The sequence below is a fragment of the Saimiri boliviensis genome, chromosome 10, assembly GCF_048565385.1.
Source record: "Saimiri boliviensis isolate mSaiBol1 chromosome 10, mSaiBol1.pri, whole genome shotgun sequence".
Taxonomy (NCBI): domain Eukaryota; kingdom Metazoa; phylum Chordata; class Mammalia; order Primates; family Cebidae; genus Saimiri; species Saimiri boliviensis.
The window spans coordinates 54,452,002-54,478,647 of NC_133458.1; the positions used below are offsets into that span (position 1 = coordinate 54,452,002).

The 26,646-nt window shown below is 38.6% G+C and overlaps 2 protein-coding genes across 8 annotated transcripts in view; one reads left to right on the forward strand and one right to left on the reverse strand.

The window, feature by feature from the left end:
• The window catches only part of PHTF2 (putative homeodomain transcription factor 2), a 166,928-nt gene that overhangs the window by 33,152 nt on the left and 107,130 nt on the right, over nucleotides 1-26,646 (forward strand). For 4 of the 7 annotated variants that reach the window (XM_074379303.1, XM_074379307.1, XM_074379306.1 and 1 more), the window contains exons 2-3: nucleotides 5,834-6,294; nucleotides 13,431-13,510. In XM_074379303.1, the coding sequence (XP_074235404.1) occupies nucleotides 13,466-13,510 (45 nt within the window). In that variant the 5' untranslated portion in view covers nucleotides 5,834-6,294; nucleotides 13,431-13,465. The remainder of the gene's footprint in view (nucleotides 1-5,833; nucleotides 6,295-13,430; nucleotides 13,511-26,646) is intronic. The other 3 variants (XM_074379304.1, XM_003921138.4, XM_074379308.1) reach the window with 1 other exon arrangement.
• Nucleotides 8,844-9,943, reverse strand: LOC101046094 (transgelin). The gene has a single exon (XM_039477187.2). The coding sequence runs from the start codon at nucleotides 9,870-9,872 to the stop codon at nucleotides 9,267-9,269; it is 606 nt and encodes a 201-aa protein (XP_039333121.2). The 5' UTR covers nucleotides 9,873-9,943; the 3' UTR covers nucleotides 8,844-9,266.

The following is a 26,646-nucleotide window of genomic DNA, read 5'->3' on the forward strand; positions in this document are numbered from 1 at the left end:
CTGTGAGTGAGAACATGTGGTGGTTGATTTTCTGCTCTTGTGTCAGTTTGCTGAAAATGATGGTTTCCAGGTTCATCCATGTCCCTACAAAGGACACAAACTCATTGTTTTTTATGGCTGCATAGTATTCCATGGTCTATATGTGCCACATTTTCCCTGTCCAGTCTATCATCAATGGGTATTTGGGTTGGTTCCAGGTCTTTGCTGTTGTAAACAGTGCTGCAGTGAACATTTGTGTGCACGTGTCCTTATAGTAGAACGATTTATAATCCTTTGGATATATACCCAGTAATGGGATTGCTGGGTCAAATGGAATTTCTATTTCTTGGTCCTTGAGGAATTGCCACACTGTCTTCCACAGTGGTTGAATTAATTTACACTCCCACCAACAGTGTAAAAGTGTTCCTATTTCTCCACATCCTCTCCAGCATCTGTTGTCTCTGGATTTTTTAATGAACACCATTCTAACTGGCATGAGATGGTATCTCAATGTAGTTTTGATTTGCATTTCTCTGATTACCAGTGATGATGAGCATTTTTTCATATGTTTGTTGGTCTCATGTATGTCTTCTTTTGTAAAGTGTCTGTTCATATCCTTTGCCCACTTTTGAATGGGCTTGTTTGTATTTTTCTTGAAACCAATTTTAGTTCTTCGTAAATTCTGGGTATCAGCCCTTTGTCAGATGGGTAAACTGCAAAAATTTTTTCCCATTCTGTTGGTTGCTGATTCAGTCTAATGACTGTTTCTTTTGCCGTGCAGAAGCTGTGGAATTTGATTAGGTCCCATTTGTCTATTTTGACTTTTGTTGCCAATGCTTTTGGTGTTTTGGTCATAAAGTCCTTGCCTACACCTATGTCCTGAATGGTTTTGCCTAGATTTTCTTCTAGAGTTTTTATGGTATTAGGTCTTATGTTTAAGTCTTTAATCCATCTGGAGTTAATTTTAGTGTAAGGTGTCAGGAAGGGGTCCAGTTTCTGCTTTCTTCACATGGCTAGCCAGTTTTCCCAACACCATTTATTAAACGGGGACTTCTTTCCCCATTGCTTGTTTTTGTGAGGTTTGTCAAAGATCAGATGGTTGTAGATAGGTTGCGTTGCCTCCGAGGCCTCTGTTCTGTTTCATTGGTCTACATCTCTGTTTTGGTACCACTACTATGGTGTTTTGATTAATGTAGCCTTGTAGTACAGTTTGAAGTCCAATAGTGTGATGCCTCCTGCTTTATTCTTTTTGCTTAGAATTGACTTGGCTCTGCAGGCTCTCTTTTGGTTCCATATGAAGTTTAAGGTGTTTTTTTTTTCCAGTTCTGTGAAAAAGGTCATTGTTAGCTTGATGGGGGTAGCGTTGAATCTGTAAATTGCTTTGGGCAGTATGGTCATTTTCACCAGACTGATTCTTCCTAACCATGAACATGGAATGTGTCTCCATCTGTTTGTGTCCTCTCTTACTTCGTTGAGCAGTGGCTTGTAGTTCTCCTTGAAGAGGTCCTTTGCGTTCCTTGTTAGTTGTATTCCTAGGTATTTTATTCTCTTTGTAGCAATTGTGAATGGCAGTTCGTTTTTGATTTGGCTCTCTTTAAGTCTGTTATTGGTGTATAGGAATGCTTGTGATTTTTGCACATTGATTTTGTATGCTGAGACTTTGCTGAAGTTGCTTATCAGTTTCAGGAGATTTTGGGCTGAGACAATGGGGTCTTCTAGATATACAATCATGTCGTCTGCAAATAGAGACAATTTGACTTCCTCCTTTCCTGTTTGAATACTTTTTATTTCTTTTTCTTGCCTGATTGCTCTGGCTAGAACTTCCAGTACTATATTGAATAGGATTGGTGAGAGAAGGCATCCTTGTCTAGTGCCAGATTTCAAAGGGAATGCTTCCGGTTTTTGCCCATTCAATATGATATTGACTGTTGGTTTGTCGTAAATAGCTTTTATTATTTTGAGATATGTTCCGTCAATACCTAGTTTATTGAGGGTTTTAACATAAAGGGCTGTTGAATTTTGTCAAAGGGTTTCTCTGCATCAATTGAGATAATCATGTGGTTTTTGTCTTTGGTTCTGTTTATGTGATGAATTTATGTTTATAGACTTGCGTATGTTGAACCAGCCTTGCATCCCCGGGATGAAGCGTACTTGATCATGGTGGATAAGCTTTTTGATGTGCTGTTGCAATCAGCTTGCCAGTATTTTATTGAAGATTTTTGCATCTATGTTCATCATGGATATTGACCTGAAGTTTTCTTTCCTTGTTGAGTCTCTACCAGGTTTTGGTATCAGGATGATGTTTGTCTCATAAAATGATTTGGGAAGAATTCCCTCTTTTTGGGTGATTTGGAATAGTTTCAGAAGGAATGGTACCAGCTCCTCTTTGTATGTCTGGTAGAATTTGGCTGTGAACCCATCTGGACCTGCACTTTTTTTGGTTGGTAGGCTTTTATTTGCTGCCTCAACTTCAGACCTTGTTATGGGTCTGTTCAAGGTTTTGGCTTCTTCCTGGTTTAAGCCTGGGAGGATGCCAGTGTCCAGGAATTTATCCATTTCTTCCAGGTTTACTAGTTTATGTGCATAGAGTTGTTTGTAGTAATCTCTAATGATGGTTTGAATTTCTGTGGAATCTGTAGTGATACCCCCTTTATCATTTTTTATTGCATCTGTTTGGTTATTCTCTCTTTTCTTTTTTATTAATCTGGCTAGTGGTCTATTTTGTTGATCTTTTTGAAAAACCAGCTCCTGGATTTATTGATTTTTTTGAAGGGTTTTTTGTGTCTCTATCTCTTTCAGTTGTGTTCTGATCTTAGCTATTTCTTGTCTTCTGCTAGGTTTTGAGTTTTTTTGATCTCGCTCCTCTAGCTCTTTCAATTTTGACGATAGGTATCGATTTTAGACCTCTCCTTGCTTCTCATGTGGGCATTTATTGCTATATATTTTCCCCTAGAGACTGCTTTAAATGTGTCCCAGAGATTCTGGTATGTTGTGTTCTTCATTCTTGTTGGTTTCGAAGAACATCTTTATTTCTGCCTTCATTTTATTGTTTATCCAGTCAACATTCAAGAGCAAGTTGTTCAGTTTCCATGAAGCTGTGCAGTTCTGAGTTAGTTTTTGAATTCTGAGTTCTATCTTGATTGCACTGTGGTGTGAGATATTGTTCGTTATGATTCCATTCTTTTGCATTTGCTGAGGAATGATTTACTTCCAATTATGTGGTCAGTTTTAGAGTAGGTGTGATGTGGTGCTGAGAAGCATGCATATTCTCTGGATTTGGGGTGGAGAGTTCTGTAAATGTTTATTAGGTTTGCTTGTTCCAGTTCTGAGTTCAAGTCCTGGATATCCTTGTTAATTTTCTGTCTCGTTGATCTGTCTGATATTGACAATGGGGTGTTAAAGTCTCCCACTATTATTGTGTGGGAATCTAAGTCTCTGTGTAAGTCATTAAGAACTTGCCTTATGTATCTGGGTGCTCCTGTATTGGGTGTGTATATATTTAGGATCGTTAACTCTTCTTGTTGCATTGATCTTTACCATTATGTAATGTCCTTCTTTGTCTCTTTTGATCTTTGTTGCTTTAAAGTCTATTTATCAGAGATGAGAATTGTAACTCCTGCTTTTTTCTGCTCTCCATTTGCTTGGTAAATCTTCCTCCATCCCTTTAGTTTGAGCCTTTGTGTATCCTTGCATGTGAGATGTGTTTCCTGGATACAGCACACTGATGGGTTTTGGCTTTTTATCCAATTTGTCAGTGTGTGTCTTTTGATTGGGGCATTTAGTGCATTTACATTTAGGGTTAATATTGTTATGTGTGAATTTGATACTGCCATTTTGGTGTTAGCTGGCTGTTTTGCCCATTAGTTCATGCAGATTCTTGATTATGTTGATGCTGTTTACCATTTGGCATGTTTTTGGAGTGGCTGGTACTGGTTGTTCCTTTATATGTGTAGATCCTCTTTCAGGAGCTCTTGTAAAGCAGTCCTGGTGGTAACGAAATCTCTGAGTACTTGCTTGTTTGCAAAGGGTTTTATTTTTCCTTCACTTATGAAGCTTAGTTTGGCTGGATATGAAATTCTGTGTTGAAAGTTCTTTTCTTTAAGGATGTTGAATATTGGCCCTCACTCTCTTCTGGCTTGTAGGGTTTCTGCTGAGAGATCTGCTGTGAGTCTGATGGGCTTCCCTTTGTGGATAACCTGACCTTTCTCTCAGGCTGCCCTTAGCATTTTCTCCTTCATTTCAACCCTGGTGAATCTGATGATTATGTGCCTTGGGGTTGCTCTTCTTGAGGGATATCTTTGTGGTGTTCTCTGCATTTCCTGGATTTGAATATTGGTCTGCCTTGCTAGGTTGGGGAAGTTTTCCTGGATAATATCCTGAAGAGTATTTTCCAGCTTGGATTCACTCTCTTCGTCACATTCAGTTACACCTATCAAACGTAGATTAGATCTTTTCACATAGCATCACATTTTTTGGAGACTTTTTTCATTCCTTTTTCCCCTTTTTTCTCTAATCATGCCTTCTTCTTTTATTTCATTGAGTTGATCTTTGACCTCTGATATCCTTTCTTCTGCTTGGTCAATTTGGCTGTTGAAACTTGCGCATGCTTCACGGTGTTCTCATGTTGTGTTTTTCAGTCCCATCAGTTCAGTTATATTCCTTTCTAAGTTGTCCATTCTCGTTAGCATTTCATCAAATCTTTTTTCAAGGTTCTTAGTTTCTTTGCTTTGGGTTAGAACATGTTCTTTTAGCTCACAGAAGTTTCTTACTACCCACCTTCTGAAGCCTGATTCAGTCATTTCATCACACTCATTCTCCATCCAACCTTGTTCCCTTGCTGGTGAGGAGTTGTGATTCCTTGTAGGAGGAGAGGTGTTCTGGTTTTGGGTAGTTTCATCCTTTTTGCACGGATTTCTTCCCATCTTCATGGATTTATCTACCTGTCGTCTTTGTAGTTGCTGACTTTCAGATTGGGTCTCTGAGTGAACTTCCAGTTTATGGATGATGAAGTTATTTCTGTTTCTTAGTTTTCCATCTAACTGTCTGGCCCCTCTGCTGTAGGACTGCTGAGGTCCACTCCAGGCCCTGCTTGCTTGGGGATTGCCTGCAGCAGCTGCAGAACAGTATCGGTGGCTACAAGTTTCTTCTTCTGCTATCTTTGTCCCAGAAGGATACCCGCCAAATGTCAATCTAATCTCTCCTTTATGAGGTGACTCTTTGGATATACAGGGGTCAGGGAGCTGCTTGAGGAGACAGTTTGACCTTTATAGGAGCCCAAGTGCTGAGCTGTGAGCTCCATTGTTCATTCAGAGCTGCTGGGCAGGTTCGTTTAGGTCTTCTGCAGCAGAACTCAAACCGCTTTTTTTTCCCCAGGTGCTCTGTCCCAGGGAGTTAATGCTTTATTTATGAGTTTCTGTTGTGCTGCTGCCTTTTTTTTCTTTTTCAGGGATGCCCTGCCCAGCAAGGAGGCAGCCTAGTCACTGTCTGCCTCCAGAAGCTTTGCTGAGCTGCTGTGGGCTCTGCCCAGCTGCCATGTGAACTTCCCTACTGTCCTGTTTATATGGGTGTTGTTTGAACTGCCTAGGCAATGGTGGCCCACCTCTGTATTGGCGGACTCTCTCTGTAATGGCAGGTTGCCTTGGCAACGGCGGGACTACCTCCGTATTGTTGGAGTGCCTGGGTAATGGCGGACGCCCCTCCCCAACAGAGCTGGACCGTCCTGGGTTCAGCTGCACTTGCTGTGAAACTCTCAATCCAGAGAGTTTCTGATTGCTGTTCTTTTATGGGGGTGGGGCAAGCTGAGCCTGATCACCTGGCTCCCTGCCTCAGAGCCTTTTCTTTTTTTCTCTTTTAGTTGAACAGTCGACTCTATCCCAGGTGCGTGTTCCAGTTGCCTGCTGAAGAGGTGTTGGGATCTCTGTGATTTCCTGTGCGGTGCACCGGCTTAAACAGTTGTACTGAGATTCCTGGCGCCTTTTTTGCCCAGAAATCTCCTGGCCTGGCTCCCTGTTCAGACCCCTCTTTAATCAGTGAATGGACAACTTCCCGGGGCTCCAATCGCCAGACAAAAGAGCACCCGGAGCAGTGTATTTTGTACTGAGAACTACTAGCTGGGACAAAGCAGCCACGCGGGGCAAAGCAGCCGTGCTGACCAAAAGAACCGCATCAGCCAAAACAGCCCTGCTGGCGACCTGTGGGGCTCCTCTACCCGGGAATCTCCTGGTCCGTGGGCAATAAAAATTCAGCGTCCATTCACCTTCTGCGCTTTCACTGGGAGCTGCAACTCCGAGCTGTTCCTAAACGGCCATCTTGATGGTGAATCTCAAGATTTTTTATTTAGTTTTACAGTTTCTGCTATGTTAAGTTCCATATATGTAACGCTAATAGTAATATTAATGGTTTGGGGTGTGTTAGTAAGAATTCAGAGGAACTTCTGTACATTATTGGAATTGGTGACCTGAAAGGAAGAAGCTGAGGCAAAATTAATACAAGTAGAGGGTTTATTTGCATCAAGTTTGAGGATTGCAACTGGGAACACAGATTTGAGTTGCTCTGAATATATACTCATATTAGCTGCAGTTAAAAGTGGATTTTTCCAGCCTGGGCAACATAGCAAGACCTCGTGTCTACTAAAATTCAAAAATATTCCCTCATGTCTACTAAAATTCAAAAATATTATTAGCCAGGTATTGTGGTACATGCCTGTAGTCCCATCTACTTGTCGGGCTGAGGCAGGAAGATTACTTGAGCCAGGAAGTCAAAGCTGCAGTGAGCCCTGATTGGGCCACTGCACTCCAGCCTGGGCAACTGAGTGAGACCTTGTATCAAAAAAAAAAAAAAAAGGATTTTTTTTTTTTTTTTTAATTTTAAAGGGAAAGAAGAGGCAGTTCCTGAGTTGTTTACTGAGAATTTCTGTTAAAATAACATAAGCTAATGCTAACGATTGGCTGTACATTGTTCTTTTTATCACAAATTCCAGAAACATGAAGATAAATGAGTGAGGCAGCTAGTCAGGAACCAAGTTACTTTAAACAGTTGCCCCCAGGCATGGGTGTAGGAGCTTGACTGAAGTCCCATACTCACATGTTTCTGTGAGCATACCTCATAGAGCTCAGACTGCTCTGAGCTCTTTTTCTTTTCACACAATTGTTACTTATTTAACCTTTATTAAGTTGTGAAATATTTGGCTTGATGACACTTGGGGAAAACTGACATCCAGAGAACTCAGTAACTTACTCAAGAGCGCATAGCTCTCAGTTTCAGAACTTGGATCTAGAACCCCATCCTCTTGATGCTTACATCATTGCTTTTTATCGCTGTACTTCCTCTACCACATATTACAGTATACTGTGTACCTAGAGACAAAGGAAGAACAATGCCGCATTTTTTCCTTAGGAGTGTTTATGTATGACCAAGTGACCTGTCTAGTCACATATTGCTTTGTATTTTTATTTAAATTAGATTTTTGAGCACATATTGGTGCTTGAATAGAGGCATCAAGCTTCAGCATTGTTTAGTGCAAATGAGTACTTGTAAGAAAGCTTCATCTTGGAGGAAATAGGATTTGAGTTGATTTAGAAAGATGAGTGGAGAACAAATGGAATAGGAATAATAACACACCAAAGTGTTAGGGGTGGGAATACATTGTTTTTTGAGCCTAGTGATATGTCAGAACAGAGAAATTTGTTTCAGAATAATGAGAGATGTACATTATAATATTTTATAGTATTTGATTTTTTTTTTTTTGTAACATGGGGATTAGTTAAAAATCTGACAATGTGGGAGACCATATTTGTACAAAGAATACTCCTGGGTATTATTATGCAGTTGACCATTGAACAGCTTGGAGATTGGGGCAGTGAACCCTATGTTGTGGAAAATTTGGCTGTAACTTTTGAATCCCCCAGAACTTAACTAATAGCCTATTGTTGACGGGAAGTCTTGCTAATAACAAACAGTTGATTAACACATATTTTGTATGTTATATGTGTTATATAATGTATAATTCAATAAAGTAAGCTAGAGAAAAAGTGTTATTGGCTGAGCACGGTGGCTCACGCCTGTAATCCCAGCACTTTGGGAGGCTGAGGTGGGCGGATCATGAGGTCAGGAGTTCAAGACCAGACTGGCCAACATGGTGAAACCCCGTCTCTACTAAAAAATACAGAAATTAGCTGGGCATGGTGGCTCATGCCTGTAATCCCAGCTACTTGGGAGGCTGAAGTAGAAGAATTGCTTGAACTGGGACCCGAGAGGTGGAGGTTGCAGTCAGCCAAGATTGCACCACTGCACTCCAGCCTGGGCTACAGAGAGAGACTCCATCTCAAAAAAACAAAAAACAAAAAACAAAACCAGAGAGAGAGAAAGTGTTACTAAACTGTGAAGAAGAGAAAATATATTTACTATTCCTTAAGTGTAAGTGGGTCATCATAAAGATCTTTATCCTTGTCGTCTTCACATTGAGTAGGTTGAAGAAGAGCAGGGGTTGGTCTTGCCTTCTCAAATAACAGAGTCAGAAGAGGTGAAGGAGGTAAAAGGGTGGCAGGAGCAGCAGGCACACTTGGTATAACTTTTATTGAAGAAATCCACATGTAAGTGAACCAGCACAGCTCACCCCCCATGTTGTTCCACTGTATTTGATTGAGATTCTGTAAAGGCAGATTTAATATACCATCTCTTCTGTAATCATCTTTTCCCATTACCCTGGCCTTTGGCGTTTTGTGTGGAAATTGATATAGTAAAAAATAATTTCAGATACTCTGTTAAGGCATGATAATTAAATCTATGTCAAGGATAGTATTAGCTTAGAGTTAACTGTCTATATAGCAAGATTTTTTTTTTTTTTTTTTTTTTTTTTTTTGAGAAAAGGTTGATGTATTTTTTCTTTTTTCCTTTTTGAGTTCCAACCCCAAAAATATTCCAGGAAAAGATGGGGGAGGCTGGGCTGGTTCTTCTTCAATGGGCTTTTGCTGCCAAGGACAGTGGACTCGACCCACATCCAGGCTACCCCCAGACCGCTTCTCCCCTGCTTTACTCAGGGGCAAGACAGTAGGGGTGGTGGGGGCAGCTGGGAGGGAGGGGCCAGGGCAGTGATGCTTTGGGACAAGAAGTTGAGCTGGGGGAAGGGGCAGTAGCTGCCCATGTGCAGTTACCATTGCTCAGTGACAGAGCCTCAAAGCTTGGCCAGGGCTGAAGGTACCACACGGGTGTGGGTGAGGCAGGCTAAGCGGGATGGCTGCAGCCGAGGAGCTGGGGGAGGGCAGGGCTCAGGGCTGGCCCTCTCCGCTCTAACTGATGATCTGCCGAGGTCGTCCGTAGCCTGTCATGCCGGCCTGGGAGGCCCCTCTGTTGCTGCCCATCTGAAGGCCAATGACATGCTTTCCCTCCTGCAGCTGGCTCTCTGTGAATTCTCTCTTATGCTCCTGCGCTTTCTTCATAAACCAGTTGGGATCTCCACGGTAGTGCCCATCATTCTTGGTCACTGCCAAGCTGCCCAAAGCCATCAGGGTCCTCTGCACTGCTGCCATGTCTTTGCCTTCAAAGAGGTCAACAGTCTGGAACATGTCAGTCTTGGTGACCCCATAGTCCTCAGCTGCCTTCAGGAACTGGGCCACCTGTTCCATCTGCTTGAAGACCATGGAAGGCGGGTTCTCAGGCACCTTCACTGGCTTGGAGCCGTCAGGGTACAGGCTATTCACCAGCTTGCTCAGAATCACACCATTCTTCAGCCAGACCTGGAAGCCCAGGCGCCCACGGTCTGGGCGGCCCACATCAGGACCACACTGCACTATAATCCACTCCACCAGCCGCTCCTCCAGCTCCTCATCGTATTTCTTCTCGATTTTGGACTGCACTTCGCGGCTCATGCCATAGGAAGGACCCTTGTTGGCCATGTCTGGGGAGAGAGGGCTTCCTCGGGGCTCGCAGGAAGGAATGAAGACCTGTGCCTGGGCTTGGACAGATAGGACGTATATAGCAAGATTTAATGTTAAAACTGCAGTTAGCCCTTTGCTTTTAGGATTGGATTATTTCCAAAGAAGTAAATATTATGTATCATAATACCCATCCTTGTATCAGATAAGTTGATCAGAAAAGATTTAAGATACTCTATCGAAGGTACCCAATAAATTTTTTATGCTTTTTTTCTGTAAATAAACCTTAATATAATAATTTAACATTAAACCTAAGCTATCATAACAAGTATTCCTGGACTGTCATAAAATCAAAGAAGTTCGAAAGGCTTCAGAAATAATCTTCATTATTCATGAAATAATTTGACTTATTAATCCTTGTTGTTTATACCCATGTGTAATTTGGGTATCTTTGAATGTGCTTTGTCAGATGTTCAGTTCAGAAATCTATCTCAGCATGCTGTAAAATCTGTTTTAAAAATAGGTATGAGCCATTCAGTGTGATTGAAAGGTTGTTGACACAACGGAAAAACTATTAAATGAGTTTGCACAGAAAATCTTACCATTACTGAAGAAAGGCATTTTTTAAAAAAACAAAATTGATTGAATTTTATTTCTGTAGGCCCAAATAAATATAGTTAAAAATATTTAGAACACTTAGCTGGGCGCAATCCTAGCACTTTGAAAGTCCAAGGCAGGCAGATCACCTGAGGTCAGGAGTTCGAGACCAGCCTGACCAACATGGAGAAACCTTGTCTGTAGGGTGTGGTGGGCATGCCTATAATCCCAGCTACTTGGGAGCTGAGGCAGGAGAATCACTTGAACCCAGGGGGCGGAGGTTGCTGTGAGCTGAGATCATACCATTGCACTCTAGCCTGGGCAACAAGAGTGAAACTCTGTCTCAAAAGAAAAAAATAATTAGAACACTTTATATAACTAGAGTACTATTAGATTTGTTAGATTTTTGGTATAATCTAAGTGTAGCTTGGTAAACCAAAAAATATATATATAAAGTCTTTACAGTTATATTCTTCTGAGACAGGCAGAGTTTTTCTCACTTTCATTTGAGCTTTTTCCTTTTTTTTTTTTTTAATACTATTATTTTTATGTGAACATTTAAATATTCCCTAAATATATTAAATATCTGGTATGTTTAATAGAGTGATAAAATCCTTTCACATTTTATATATGAAATATATATTATTTACACTGTTATGGGGTTTGGAAAGAGTATCTTTATTTTGGTAGATAATTTGGAATATTTGTCAATAAAGATTGGATAAAGTGAAAAGTTTATATTCTCATATTTTTGTACTATTTTTCATAGTTTGCTTGAGAAGATAGGTTATAACCAATCTGGAAGGCATTCACAATTGTATTGACAAACAAATATAGTGAAGGTGTAATGTTATATTGAAGAGTCCCCTAGCAAAATCAGTGGGGAAAACCTCTAAGATGCAGTGTGGTTAAAGTTAATGAATCATATCCAAAGCCTTCCAGGACAGAAAAACAAAAATGAGAGGTTTTAAGTCAGTAAGGGAAAGCGTCCTCAAAAACCCCTGGTGAGAGAAATGAAGGTAGCCACACCTGACTGAGAAATTACTGGAGGTGAACTTTGAAATCTGTAAATAATCCATGTTTATGTAATTGAGAATTAACATTGTGATCTTATGATAATTGGGTAGCTATTTTTATTTTCAATGTGAACAAAAACTGATTGCAAGTATTTCTCTGTAAATTGCCATGTTTAAAAAAGAAAATATAAATAGTTCCTAGATTGGGGAATTTTTTTAAATGAAAATTGATGATAAAAATAATTATAATTAAAAACCTACTGTATGTACTGGAATGTGGCAAGCATCTTATGTATATTATTTATTGGTCACAAAGATCCTATAAGGAATGGGTAGGTACAGTTATTTCTAGTTTATAAGGGAAAGAAACAGGTTGAGAGAAATTAAGTGACTTCTTCAATATTGCATAATAGATAGTGGAGCTGATATTTGAATTCAGGCCTTTTGACTCTTATCTTCCTTTCCATTATGTTAGACTGTTTGTCAGGAATTCCAAAACATAATTTGCTTGAATTTGATCATCATTTGAATAAGCCATCCTTTAGCAACAGTAATTCACTGGTTTCTAGAAAGAAACTACATTACTGAGTGAATGAATTGGTTTCTTAGAGTCACTAATCTCTTAGGAAAGTTTATAAAAATAATTTGGTTTATAATGCTGTAAAAAATACAGGCATTAAATAAGTTCTGCTTTAAATTTTAGAGGTTTATCGTCTAAACATTTGAACTTGCTGATGATTTTTATTGTATCTGAATCTTAATATGCTCAACAAGCATGCATGCTCCCAAGAGTGGTATATAAAACCTCTGGTACTTTGTTTACTGAGGCAAACTAGACTAGTGGTAGCATTTCTAAGTTACAGATCTGTATGTGCTAGCATTGGCTCAGCAGGATGCTTTACCCCCAGGATTTCCCTGAGATCATCCTGTGTGTCCTTGGATGATCCTGGTTTGTAATGAGTTCTAGGACGAGTATCTGCTTTTGAACTTGTTTTAGGTTCATCCTTAACACTAGATCAGAGGTGCCCTCTATGCCAGTGTCATCTTATGACTAAAATGGTATTCTAGAGTTGATAGGAATCAGTCTCAAATAACCTCTAGGTTTAAGGAATCATTAAGTTTAGTACCAATCCTGTTTCAGACAAACACAGAAAAGATGCTTATGAAATGTTTTTTGGTGTTTGTCTTAGTTTAATTATTTTTAATAGATTAGCAGAGTTATATAACATATCAACAGTTTTAATCTGTTTCTTATAAGTTACAGTTCAGTAGCTGAATTTTTTCAGTAAAATAAACTTTTGGGGACTGTATTTTATAAACTGAAGTATCAAAGTGTTTATTTTGATGTTTGAGTATTAACTGTCATAACTACTTAAATGACAATTAGCAAACTGGTATCGGAGAAGTCTTTAATGTTAATTATTCCTGTATATTAGCTCTAATATTGGCTTAGTATTTAATATAAATACTTTTTGGCTGCTTGGGTTATTTTAATTCAGTTTTGTGTTTACTGAGTGTCAGGGAAAATTAAATATCATTATAAATTCGGTCATCTCTATTAAGCCATGCTTTAGCAACAGTAATTGACCCTGGTTTCTAGAAAGAAACTACATTACTGAGTGAATGAATTGGTTTCTTGTATGTAGATTTGTAGATGAACAATTTCTGGTTTAACCTAGGAAATTATGAAATTTATTTTTAAAGTTTATTAAAAAATCAAACCTATTTTGTAAGAAAATTCAAGTGTTATTTATTCATGCAAATAGAACTTACTTTTATTATGGCAACTGATTTTTGTTTATTTAAGAGGACCTGTTGCTAAAATAGTAATGAGGAAGGGTGTAATACAAGTCTCGTCATACACCCCTTGCTCTGCAAGTAACCAGAGTGCTATGTCTGCATGCTGTTCAGTCTCCTTTTAGAAGGCAGAATTAAAGTCATTTGTATTTTTTTTTCTCTTGCATAGCCTAAAATGACCAACGTGTGATTTCAGTGGAATAAATGGCGTCCAAAGTCACAGATGCTATAGTCTGGTATCAAAAGAAGGTAAGTTGATAGTCAGAACTTTTAGCTTTCTAAATGTTTTAATTCCAAAAATCCATGTTTATTTCATGCTATAGATTTTAGGATTTTGAGTGGAAAAAGATTATTTTTATTTTTCTTGTACTTATTTTATTTCTAAATACATTGGAAAGATGCTTAAAAATATTTTTCTCTACTTTTTATTCTACAATAGCAAAGTAGCTAGATTAATTATAATATAAAACAAATCTCCAGGACTGTGGATGAAATCAGCATTTTACAAAAGCATCAACATTTTAATTTTTTAAAAGAAAGATTAGCAGTTGTTATATAACTTATATCAACGGTTTTTAATCTGTTTCTTGTAAGTTACAATTCAATAGCTGAATTTTTCAGTAAAATAAAGTTTTGGGGACTATTTTATAAACTGAAATATTAAAGTGTTTATTTTGATATTTTAGGATTGTCATATCTACTTTAAGTAGCTGTATCATCTTATATATTTTTAAATCAGCTTTATCAATATAATGTTTTTCTTTATGAAGTCCAAAAGAATATAGACATTTTTTGAAAATACAATAAACGATTTACTCCTAATGAGTGTTTATATTCTTTAAAATTTCTGTTGTTTTGTGTAATACCTTAGATCTTTTGTGTACATAGTGAATTATATTTGTTTTCACATTTTAAAACAGTTTGAGACCTTATTCTTCATGTCTGTGTTAACGAAATATAATGATATATTTAAAACTTTTTTTTTTTTGAGACAGAGTCTCTCTCTGTAGCCCAGGTTGGATCTTGGCTCACTGCAACCTCTGCCTTTTGGGTTCAGGTGATTATCCTGCCTCACCCTCCCAAGTAATTGGGATTACAGATATGTGCCAGTAGGTTCGGCTGATTTTTGTATTTTTAGTAGAGATGGGGTTTTGCCATGTTGGCTAGGCTGGTCTTGAACTCCTGACCTCATGTGATCCGCCCTCCTTGCTTCCCAAAGTGCTAGGATTACAGGCATAAGCCACCACACCTGGCCAAACAGATGATAAGTTTTGTTTAACTGAAAATAAGTGACAGTTAAAACACTTTTACAAACCTAAGAATATGGTCTTTTTTATTTTTTGAGACAGAATCTCTGTCGCCCAGGCTTCAGTGCAGTTGCACACTCATGGCTCACTGCAGCCTTCACCTCTTGGGCTCATGTGATCCTCCTACCTAAACCTTCCTTAGTAGCTGGCATGGGATTGTGGTCTGTCTTTAGATGTGTTATTTTTTTTCTGAGTAGAACATGCCACAGGTGTATAATTACTTGTTTCAAATAAATACCTTAGTGGAAGTATTGATGCCGATATACTATTAATTTTCTATTGTGTTTTTTTGTTAGTGTCTCCTTTGCTTTTAAACTTCCAGTCAAGCTAAAAATCAGTCTGCTCAACTAAAGAGTTAAATGAAATTGTAAATCGAGGAAAACAAAACAAAAAAAACTTTAAAAATTTTCATGTCTATATCTTTGAAAGTTTTTCTCTTTCCTAATTTCTACCTATGGGAGTAATAAACATTTTCTCTGTTTGGCTTTTTACATTAAACATTTTAAACTTTACTGAAGATCATTTATAGAACATACTAGGTTGACTGACCTTTCTTGGGATCAGAGGGTTTGAGATATTATACTCACATTCAGTTGGCCCTGTAATACCTCTCTTATCCAAGGGTCATTTACCTGGCAGCTTTGGATATGTGCAACCAAAATAGTCTGTAGAGCAACCATAAGAAATGTCATAAAATATATTAGGAAATCTATTTTATTTGTATTTATTTATTCTATTTTATTTGTATTTATTTATTTTTGAGATAGGGTCTCATTCTCTTACCCAGGCTGGAGTGCAGTGACACAACTACAGCTCACTGCAGCCTTGACCTCCTGGGTTCAAGTGATCCTCCCACCTCAGCCTTCCAAGTAGCTGGGACTACAGGCATGTGCCACTATGCCCAGCTAGTTCTTGTATTTTTAGTAGAGATGGGATTTCCCCATGTTGCCCAGGCCTATCACATATATTAGGGAGTTGCTAGAACCACTAACTGCATTTGATTTGCTCTGTTTTTTTTCCTTTTGCTTTTAAATTCAATTTTCTTGAAGAAATGCATGTGACTACTTTGAAACTTAAATGTCTCAAGGATTATTGTTAAAAAAAAAAAAAAAAAAAAAAAAGCAGCCCATACTGTCCATCCCTATCCTTACCTAATCTTTGAGTTTTGCTCCCCTAGAGGCAATCATTTTAAAGTCTTTATAGCTCAGTGGTTCTGAAACCAAAGTTCTACCACTGTTCATCCTAATGACTTTTAAGTGGAATACTGGCATTTGTCGGTAGGAGATACAAAATATCATACAGTGTTCTAAACTAGGATTGGATTGGCTTTTTCTTTAAAGGGCCAGATAGTAAATAATTTAGGTTTTGAGTCATAGGTCTCTGCTGCAACCACTCAACCGTGCCTTGCCATTGTAACACAAAAGCAGCCATTGACAGTATGTAAAATTAACGAGCATGGCTGTGTTCCAGGAAAACTTAATTTACAAAAACAGACAGGGGTCTATCTAGATTTGCCATGTAGGCTTTTGTTTGCTGACTTGTGCTCTAAGACACTGTCTGTTGAATAACACTGTTTTTTAAAATGACATTTCATGTTTTGAAACATGCCTGCCTTGTTTTTTTCTTGGTCATTTCATTGTAGGTGTTACTTGTCGACACCTGACTATCTGATTGGGATTTAGCTTTTTTATAAGATTCCCCTGAGTTTCTTCCTTCCGTTGTTCCATTGACTCCAAAGTTAGGTTAAATCAGTATTTGGCGCTTACATTATAACATTGTGTATGTATCATTTAAAGATGTGCTGTTATAATATTTCCAATCTGTGTAACTTTTTTTCCCTTTTGCTTGGTTTTTCGAATTCTTTTTCTAAGTCTCTGATGAAATTGTAAAACTTCTTTTGTTGCAGTGAATCGTATTCAGTGATTTGAATATGATTTTTTTTTTCTTTCTTGGAACTGACCCTCCTAGAACTCTGTTCATTTAGTTCATACTGAATAGATTGTTCTGAAGACATGCCTCCTAGCTGCCATCTTAGTAGTTTCTTTTATAATTAGCCTGAGAGTTCCCCTCACTGGCTTAGGTCATACAGATTTATTTTTCTCTGAAACATATGCTTATTGAAAAAAATTTTAGAGGTGTTTGTGCTTCAGTGAAATGAGGGCATGAGAACTTAACTGATTATTCAGCCACAGGCAAATAACTTTATTTCTTTGAGCCTTAATTTCCACTTCTCTACATTGACTAGCCAGTGGTTCTCAGCCTCTTTTCAATCATGGAACCCTTTGAAATTTTGTTGAAAGCTAAGGATCATATTTTGAGAAAAATGTATACAAGGTACATACACAGAAAATATCACATCTGTCTTAAAACCCAGGTGAAGAAGTCCTGGATTATATGATTTTTAGAAGTTTTAATATTGTAGTGTTCTTTGATTTTGTGACATCATTCAATAGTATCCAGCTTATACCGAGTAGTATCCTTGTAAATAAAAACCAAAAACATTTATCTTCATTTTCTTGAATATTTGTTTGGTAGTAACTCTCTTCTTCTTCTTCTTCTTTTTTTTTTTTTTTGAGGGAGAGTCTCACTTTGTTGCCCAGGCTGAAGTGCAGTGGTGTGAACCTGGCTCAATGCAGCCTCAACCTCCTGGGCTCTAAAGGTCCTCCCGCCTCAGCCCGCCAAGTAGCTGGAACTATATAGCATGTGCCACCACACCCACCTAATTTTTGTATTTTTTGAAATGGGGTTTCACCACGTTTCCCAGGCTGATCTCAAACTCCTAGCCTCAAGCAGACCTCTTGCCTTGGACTCCCAAAGTGCTGGGATTACAGGTCTGAGCCACCATGCCCAGGCATAATTCACTTTAGAGTCACCTTTCTTCACTAGAAAATTGTGACATTTTTATATTTATGATTTGAAAACTTAATGGCCAAAAGCCATTACTTGATTCGTAGATTCTTTTGAACATGAGCTCTAATATCAGATGTGAAATTTCCAGGGGAAAATGAAAACAAACTTTTATAATTATAAATGTATATAGAAATTCTACTTAAATACCAAGCATTTTAAAATAAATTATTCTTGTGGTTTTTTTTTTTTGATTTTTTTTTTTGAGCTGAAGGTTTACTCTGTTGCCCTGGCTGGAGTTAGTGGTGCAATCTTGGCTCACAGCAACCTCTGCCTCCTGGGTTCAAGCAGTTCTCCTGCCTCAGCCTCCCAGGTAGCTGGGATTACAGGTGTGTGCTACTAAGCCCAGCTAATTTTTGTATTTTTAGTAGTAGTGGGGTTTCATAGTGTTGGCTATGCTGATCTCGAAATCTTGAAGCGATGCGCCCACCTCAGCCTCCCAAAGTGCTGGGATTACAGGCATGAGTCACTGTACCTGGCCTAAATAAATTATTCTCTGTATGGTTTACTTTGAGATTTTAAAAGTTCTTTAATATCCAGTTTTAAACTTCATTTTATGCTATTATGGCCATCATAGTCATGAATAATTTCAAAGTTCGTATTGGTCGAAAGTAATTTTCAGTTATTAACTTGGAGGAACTGTTAGTGCAACAAGAATGACAACAGGGGAGAGACCAGAATAGTTTTTAGTTAATAATGAGCTATTGAATGTGTTTTGCAGCAACATTCTCTGCTCTCATATTTCTAGTTTCTCATTTCCAAGGAGAAGGAGTGGAGTTACCTATCTTTTGGAAGTTATTTGAAATAGGGACCTGAAGTTATATGTATTCAAAGGTAATTGACACACTAAGTATTCGTTTAACCAATATAATGACCCTTAAGATTTCACTGTGACTGTGCAGACAAAATGAGAGAATGAAGTTCTATTTTCACTAGATAAATATATAAGAGAAGAGTGGCCTAGAAAAACTTCCCAAATTTAAAAGGGAAGAAAAGCACTAGCAACATTGTATAGAGATAGTAAAATAGTGAATTTAGCATATAGGGCTGAGGAAGAACTGTATGATACAAATGTTGGTCATTCCCCGCTTTTTTTTTTTTGAGATGGAGTCTCGCTCTCTCGCCCAGGCTGGAGTGCAGTGGTGCGATCTTGGCTCACTGCAACCTCCGCCTCCCAAGTTCAAGTGATTCTCCTTCCTCAGCCTGTAGTTGGGATTACGGACACCTGCTGCCATGCCCAGCTAATTTTTTGTAACATTAGTAGAGACAGGGTTTCACCATGTTGGCCAGGCTCATTTCAAACTCCTGACCTCGAGATCTGCCTGCCTCGGCCTCCCAAAGTGCTGGGTTTACAGGCGTGAGCCACCACATCCAGCATTGTCATTACCTTTAAGGAATCAGTTGCCGGGAGAAAACTAATGAAAAAGTTTAATAGCTTTGAAATATGAACCAACATTGGGATTCATTTAGTTATTTAAATGAGAAACTAGCCTGAGTAACATGAACTTGACTGATAACTGCTATCAGTTATAAATAGTTGGGAACTTTAAATTCTCTACCTTTTTGGTAAAGTTCAGCTTTATTAATGTGTGTGTGCTCATGCACACATTTGTGTGTATGTGTGTACTTAAGTATAGGGCATTTCAGAGTACTAACTTGGCTAAGGTTGCACAGATGGTTCAAAAGTATTAAGTCTCAGCTTTCAACTCCAAAACCACGTGCAGTCATTTAGTATTATCCTTCCTTGATCAGTGTCCCGGATTCTCTTGCAAGTGTGACAAATCTAACTCAAACTATCTTAAAGAGGGAAATTTATTGGCTTTCAAGCCAAACCGTGCTGAGTGGTGAAACTTTTCTCAGGGTTGACTTAATCCCAAGACCAGAGCACCATCAGATGTTCCTATCTACTCCTTTATTCCTATTGCTTTTCTAGAGCTGGCTTATTATGTCTCATCACAGATGCCTTTCTCCATGTTGTGAGAACAAACCCCTAGGTTCCTCCAGACTCCTCCTCTTTTAGCTCCTTGAGAAGAAAGGATGTGTAGAGGACTGGCATATAGTGGATTTCCTACCCAAAATTATTCCTGACCTTTTTTCCTGGTGGAAGAGCCTCTACTTTGTTAAGAAATTCATTCTTCTCCATCGGCCTTATAGCCAGAGAATGTGTATCCAAAGTCTCAGAGGGGCGAATCCTGGTAAGTCAAATCCAGTCGTGGCATTCTGTTTCCCTTGCCAGTGATTGGCATAGGATGGGTCATGTATTCCAGTTCTGGCGAATGAGAAATGAAACCTTTTGGGAAAAGTCTCTCATATTCTAACAGACCAACAATGTATGGGGATTCCCTTTTCTCCACATCTTTGGCAGCATTTGTTATTGCCTGTCTTCTGGAGAAATGCCGTTTTGACTGGGGTAAGATGATATCTCATTGTAGTTTTGATTTGCATTTCTCTGATGATCCATAATGTGAAGCACCTTTCATATACCTGTTTGCCATTTTGTGTCTTTTTTATAAGAAATGCCTATTCAGACCTTTTGCCTGTTTTTCAAATAGATTATTAGATTTTTTTTTCCTATAGAGTTCTTTGAACTCTTCGTATATTCTGGTTATTAATCCATTGTCAGATGGGTAGTTTGCGAATATTTTCATTCATTCTGTAGGTTGTCTTTTCACTTTGTTGACATTTCTTTTGCTCTGCAGAAGCTTTTTAACTTAGTGTGATCACATTTGTCCGTTTTTACTTTGATTGCCTCTGCTTTGGGAGTGTTACTCAAGAAACCTTTGCCCCATCAATATCCTGGAGAATCTCCCCAATGTTTTCTTATAATAGTTTCATGGCTGCACCCGCTGCCTCCTGGGTTCAAATGATTCTCCTGCCTCAGCCTCCTGAGTAGCTGGAATTACAGACATGTGCCACCATACCTTGCTAATTTTTTTTTTTTTTAGTAGAGATGGGGTTTCATCAGTTGACCAGACTGATCTCGAGCTAACCTCAAGTGATCCACCCACTTTGGCCTCCCAGAGTGCTAGGATAACAGTTGTGAGCCACCATGCCCAGCCACCTTGCTGTTTTTGTTGCAGTAGCTCTGTAGTATAATTTGAAGTCATGCAATGCAATTCCTCCAGTTTTGTCTTTTCATTCAGAATGTCTGGCTATTGGTCTTTTGTAGTTCTAAGTAAATTAAATTCTAGGATTACTTTTTCAATTTCTATGAAGAATGTCATTGGCATTTTGATAGGGCTTGCATTGAATCTGTAGATTGCCTTGGATAGTATGCCCATTTTAACATTATTAATTCTTTGCATTAATGTTTTGTAGTTTTCACTGTAGAGATATTTAATTTGCATGATTAAATTTATTCCTAGGTATCTTATTTTGTTTGTAGCTATTGTAAATGGGATTACTTTCTTGATTTCTCTTTCACATTGATCACTGTTGACATATAGAAATGCTACTGGTTTTTTTTTTCCTAGAGCCTTCAGATGAGAGCTACTTATTTTTTATGTTGACTGTATTCTGCAACTTGACTGAATTTGTTCATAAGTTCTAATAGAATTTTGGTGCAGTCTTTAGGTTTTTTCCAAATAAAAGATCATATCATCTGCAAACAAGGATAATTGGATTTCTTTCTTTCCAGTTTAGATACCTTTTATTTCCTTCTCTTGTCTGATTACTCTAGCTAGGACTTCCATTGCTGTGTTGAATAATATTAGTGAAAGTGGGCAGTGGCTAAGCATGGTGGATCATGCCTGTAATTCCAGAATTTTGGGAGGCTGAGGTGGGAGGATTGCTTGAAGCCAGGAGTTCAATATCAGCTGGGGCAACATGTCGAAACCCTATCTCTATAAAATTAAAAAACAAAGTAGCCAGGTGTGGTGGCACACCCCTATATTTCTAGCTACTTGGGAAGCTAAGGTGGGAAAATCACTTGAGCCCTAGAAATGAGGCTGCAGTGAGCCATGTTTGTGCCTCTAGCCTGAAAGACAAAGCAAGACCTTGTTTCAAAAAAAAAGGTCAGGCAGGATGGCTCACACCTGTAATCTGAGCTAAGGCAGGAGGATCTCTTGAGCCCAGGAGTTTGAGAGCAGCTGGGCAATATAGTGGGAGCTAATTTCTATGAAAAAGAAAAATAATAAAACCAGGAATGGTGGCATATGCCTGTAGTTCCAACTACTTGAGAGGTAGGTAGCGGCAGGAGAATCACTTGAGCTCAGGAGGTTGAGGCTGCAGTGAGCCATGATTATGCCACTGCACTCCAGCTTAGGCCACAATATAAGAACCTGTCTCAAAATAAATAAATAAATAAATAAATAAATAAATAAATAAGAAAGAAAGAAAAGTGATCTGTTTTCTTCCCAGAATGTGAGGGCATCAGGGGGAAAAACACCAAAACAGGAATCCTTATTGTGTTTCAGATCTTAGAAGAAAGTCTTTTGGCTTTTCCCTAATCAGTTTGATACCAGCAGTGCATCTGTCATATATGGCTTTTCTTGTGTTGAGGTATGTTCTTTCTATACCCAGTTTTTTTAGTGTTTTTATTATGAAGGGATGTTGATGGATTTTGTCCTTTATTTTGTTGATATGATGTATCACATTGATTGATTTGCATATGTTGAACCATCATGCATCCATGAATAAATCCCACTTGGTCATGATGAATGATCTTTTTAATGTGGTGTTGAATTTGGTTTGCTAGTATTGTGTTGAGGATTTTTGTGGTTATCAGGAATATTGGCCTGTAGTTTTCCTTTTTTGGTGTGTCTTTGTGTGGTTTTGGTATCGGAGTAATACTGGCCTCATAAAGTGAGCTTAGAAGTATTCCCTCTTCCTCTACTTTTCAGAATAGTTTGAGAAGGATTGGTATTACTTCTTTTTTTTTTTTTTGAGACGGAGTTTTCGCTCTTGTTACCCAGGCTGGAGTGCAATGGCGCAATCTCGGCTCACCGCAACCTCCGCCCCCCTGGCTCAGGCAATTCTCCTGCCTCAGCCTCCTAAGTAGCTGGGATTACAGGCACGCGCCACCACGCCCAGCTAGTTTTTTGTATTTTTAGTAGAGATGGGGTTTCACCATGTTGACCAGGATGGTCTCGATCTCTTGACCTCGTGATCCACCCGCCTCGGCCTCCCAAAGTGCTGGGATTACAGGCTTGAGCCACCGCGCCCGGCCGGTATTACTTCTTTAAATGTTTGGTAAAGTACAGCAATGAAGCCATCAGGTGCTGGGCTTTTCTTTGCTGGAAGACTTTTTATTACAGCTTTGATCTCATTACTTATTATTGGTCTGTTCAGATTTAGGATTTCTTTGGTGCAATTTTGGTAGGTTGTCTTTGTGTGGGAATTTGTCCATTTATTCTGGATTTTACAATTTATTGGCATATAGTTGCTCGTAGTAGTCTCTAATGGTCCTTTGAACTTCTGTAGTATCTGTTGTAATGTGTCCCTTTTTATCTCTAATTATATTTGTGTCTTTTCACTTTTTTTCTTAATGTAGCTAAAGAATTGTTGATTATTTTTTCAAAAAAGCAAACTTATTTTATTGATCTTTTGGGGTTTTTGTTTCAATTTCATTTATTTCTACTCTGATTTTTTTTTTTTTTTTTTTTTTTTTTTTTTTGAGATGGAGTTTCGCTCTTGTTACCCGGGCTGGAGTGCAATGGCGCGATCTCGGCTCACCGCAACCTCCGCCTCCTGGGTTCAAGCAATTCTCCTGCCTCAGCCTCCTGAGTAGCTGGGATTACAGGCACGTGCCACCATGCTCAGCTAATTTTTTGTATCTTTAGTAGAGACGGGGTTTCACCATGTTGACCAGGATGGTCTCGATCTCTTGACCTCGTGATCCACCCGCCTCGGCCTCCCAAAGTGCTGGGATTACAGGCTTGAGCCACCCGCCCGGCTTTTTTTTTTTTTTTAATTTGGAGATGGAGCTCACTATATTCCCCAGGCTGGTCTTAAAACGCCTGAGCTCAAGTGAGCCACCTGCCTCAGCCTCCCAAAGTGCTGGGATTACTGCTCTGTATTATTTATTTTCTTCTACTGATATGGGTCTGATTTGCTGTTATTTTCTAGTTATTTAAGATGCACTAATAGGTTATGTAGTTGAGTTTTTCTACTTTTTTGATATGAGGGCTTATTGGTATAAACTTTTCTCTTAGTACTGCTTTCACTGTATCTCGTAAGTTTTAGTATGTTGTATATCTATTTTATTTGTTTCAAGAATTTTTTAATTTTCTTCATTTCTTCATTGACTCACTGGTAATTCAGGAGCATATTGTTTCATTTCCACGTGTTTGTGTAGTTTCCAAAGCTTTTTTTTTTTGTCAGACAGTCTTGCTCTGTTGCCTAGGCTGAAGTGCAGTGGCACAGTCATAACTCACTGCAGCCTTGAATTCCTGGACTCAAGCAATCCTCCTGCCTCGACCTCTTGAGTGCTTGGGACCACAGGCATGTGGTACCCACCTGGCTAATTTTTTAAAGTTTATTTTTGGCTGGGCACAGTGGCTCATGCCTGTAATCCCAGCACTCTTGGGAGGCCAAGGTGGGCAGATCAATTGAGATCAGGAATTTGAGACCAGCCTGGCCAATGTGGTGACACCCTGTCTCTACTACAAATTGGAAAAATTTGCTGGGCGTGGTGGCACGCACCTGTAATCCCTGCTACTCAGGAGGCTGAGGCAGGAGAATCACTTGAACCTGGGAAGCAGAGGTTGCAGTGAACTGAGATTGTGCCACTGCACTCCAGCCTGGGTGACAGGGTGAGACTCTGTTTCAAAAAATAAAAAGGTTATTTTTATTTTATTTATTTTTTTGAGATAGTGTCTCACTCTGTTGCTCAGGCTGTGGTGCAGTGGCCCAATCACAGCTCACTGTAGCCTCGACTTCCCAGGCTCAAATAATCATCCTGCTGCCTCAGCTTCCCAAGTAGCTGGGACCACAGGCATGTGCCACTACATCTGGCTAATTTTTTTTTTTTTTTTTTTGGGCAGATATGGGGTCTCCCTATGTTGCTCAGGCTGCCCTCGAGCTCCTGGATTCAGGTGATCCTCCCACCTCAGCTTCCCAAAGTATTAGGATTACAGGAGTGAGCCATCATGCCTGGCCAGAATTTCCTCTTGTTGATTTCTAGCTTTATTCCATTTTGGTCAGAGAAGATAATTAATATGATTTCAGGTTTTTAAAAAATGTTAAGATTTGTTTTGTGCCTAAACATACCGTTTTCTTTGAGAATGATATATATGCTGAGGAAGAATGTGTATTCTGCACTTGTTGGATGCAGTGTTCCATAAATATCTATTGGGTCCATTTGGTCCATAGTACAGATTAATTAAGTCCAGTATTTCTTTTTTGACTTTCTTTCTGATCTGTCCAATGCTGAAGGTGGTTTGCCGAAGTCTCCAGCTATTATTATATTGGGGTCTCTCTCTTTCTCTTTAGGCTAATAATATTTGCTTTATACATTTGGGTACTCGAATGTTGGGTGCATATATATTTACAGTTTTTATATCCTCTTTCTGAATTGATCCCCTTCTTTGTCTCTTTTTATGTTTTTGGCTTGCAATTTATTTTGTCAGATATAAGAATAGCTACTCGTGTTCTTTTGGTTTCCATTGGCATGGAGTATCTTTTTCCATTCCTTCATTTTCAGTCTGTGTGTATCTTTATAGGTGAGGTGGTAGTCTGTGTGTGTCTTTATAGATGAGGTATTTCTTTTCTTTTCTTCCTTTGAGTGTGTCTTTAGAGATGTGTTTCTTTTCTTTCCTTCCCTCCCTCATTTCCCTCTTTTCTTCTTTGAGACAGGGTCTCCCTCTGTTGCTCAGGCTGGAGTAGAGTTGCATGATCACAGTTCACTACAGCATTGACTTCCTGAGTTCAAACAGTCTTCCTGCCTCAGCTTCCTGTGTAGCTGAGACCATTGGTGTGTGTCACCATGCTGGGCTAAATTTTAGATTCTTTGTAGAGACAGTGTCTTTGTTGTCCAGGCTGATTTCGAACTCCTAGACTTAAGTGATCCTCCTGCCTCATTCCTCCCAAAGTGCTGGGACTGCAAGCATGAGCCACCAAACCTGTCCAAAGTGTGTTTCTCGTAGGCGTCAGATCATTGGGTCTTTTTAAAAATTCATTTTGCCACTCTCGGTCTTTTGATAATCAGTGTTCTTATTGATAAGTAAGGACTTATTCCTGCCTTTTGTTATTTTTTTTCTGGTCTTCTCCTTCCTTCTTTCCTTCCTGTATTCCTTTTTTGTGAAGGTGATTTTCTCTGGTGGTATAATTTCTTGCTTTCTATATTTTGTATATCCGTTGTAAGTTTTTTGATTTGAGATTACCATGAGGCTTGCAAGTATCATCTCACAACCCATTATTTTAAACTAATGACAACTTAATACTGACTGCAAAAACGAACAACCAAAGAGAAAACTAATACTTTATGCTTTCACTTTATACTCCTTGCATTTTAACTCTTTGTTGTTTCTATTTATATCTTTTTATACTGTCTTTATCTTGAAAAGTTGTTGTAGTTATTGTTAATAGGTTCATCTTTTAGTCTTTCTACTAATATATGAGTAGTTTATATATCACAACTACCGTGTTACAATATTCTGTGTTTGTCTGTGTACTTAATTATTACCACTGAGTTTTGTACCTTCAGATGATTTATTTTTGCTTTTTTAACGTCCTTTTCTTTCAGATTGAAGAACTCCCTTTAGCATTTCTTGAAGGACAGGTCTGGTATTGATGAAATCTCTCACCTTTTGTTTGTCTGGGAAAGTATTTCTCCTTCATGTTTAAAGGATATTTTTTTCTAGATATACTATTAGGATGAAAATCTTTTTTTTTTACTTCATCACTTTAAATATGTCTTGCCAATTTCTCCTGGCCCACAGGGTTTCAATTGAGAAGTCTGCTGCCAGATATATTGGAACTCCACTGTATGTTATTTGTTTATTTTCTTTTGCTAGTTTTAGGCTCCTTTCTTTATCCTTGACCTTCAGGAGTTTGATTATTAAATGCCTTGAGGTATTCTTTGGGTTAAATCTGCTTGGTGTTGTATGATCTTCTTGGACTTGAATATTGATATCTTTCTGTAGATTTGTTATTATCTCTTTGAATAAACTTTTCACCCCAGTCTCTCTTTCTGCCTCCTTTTTAAAGTCAATAACTCTTAGATTTGCCTTT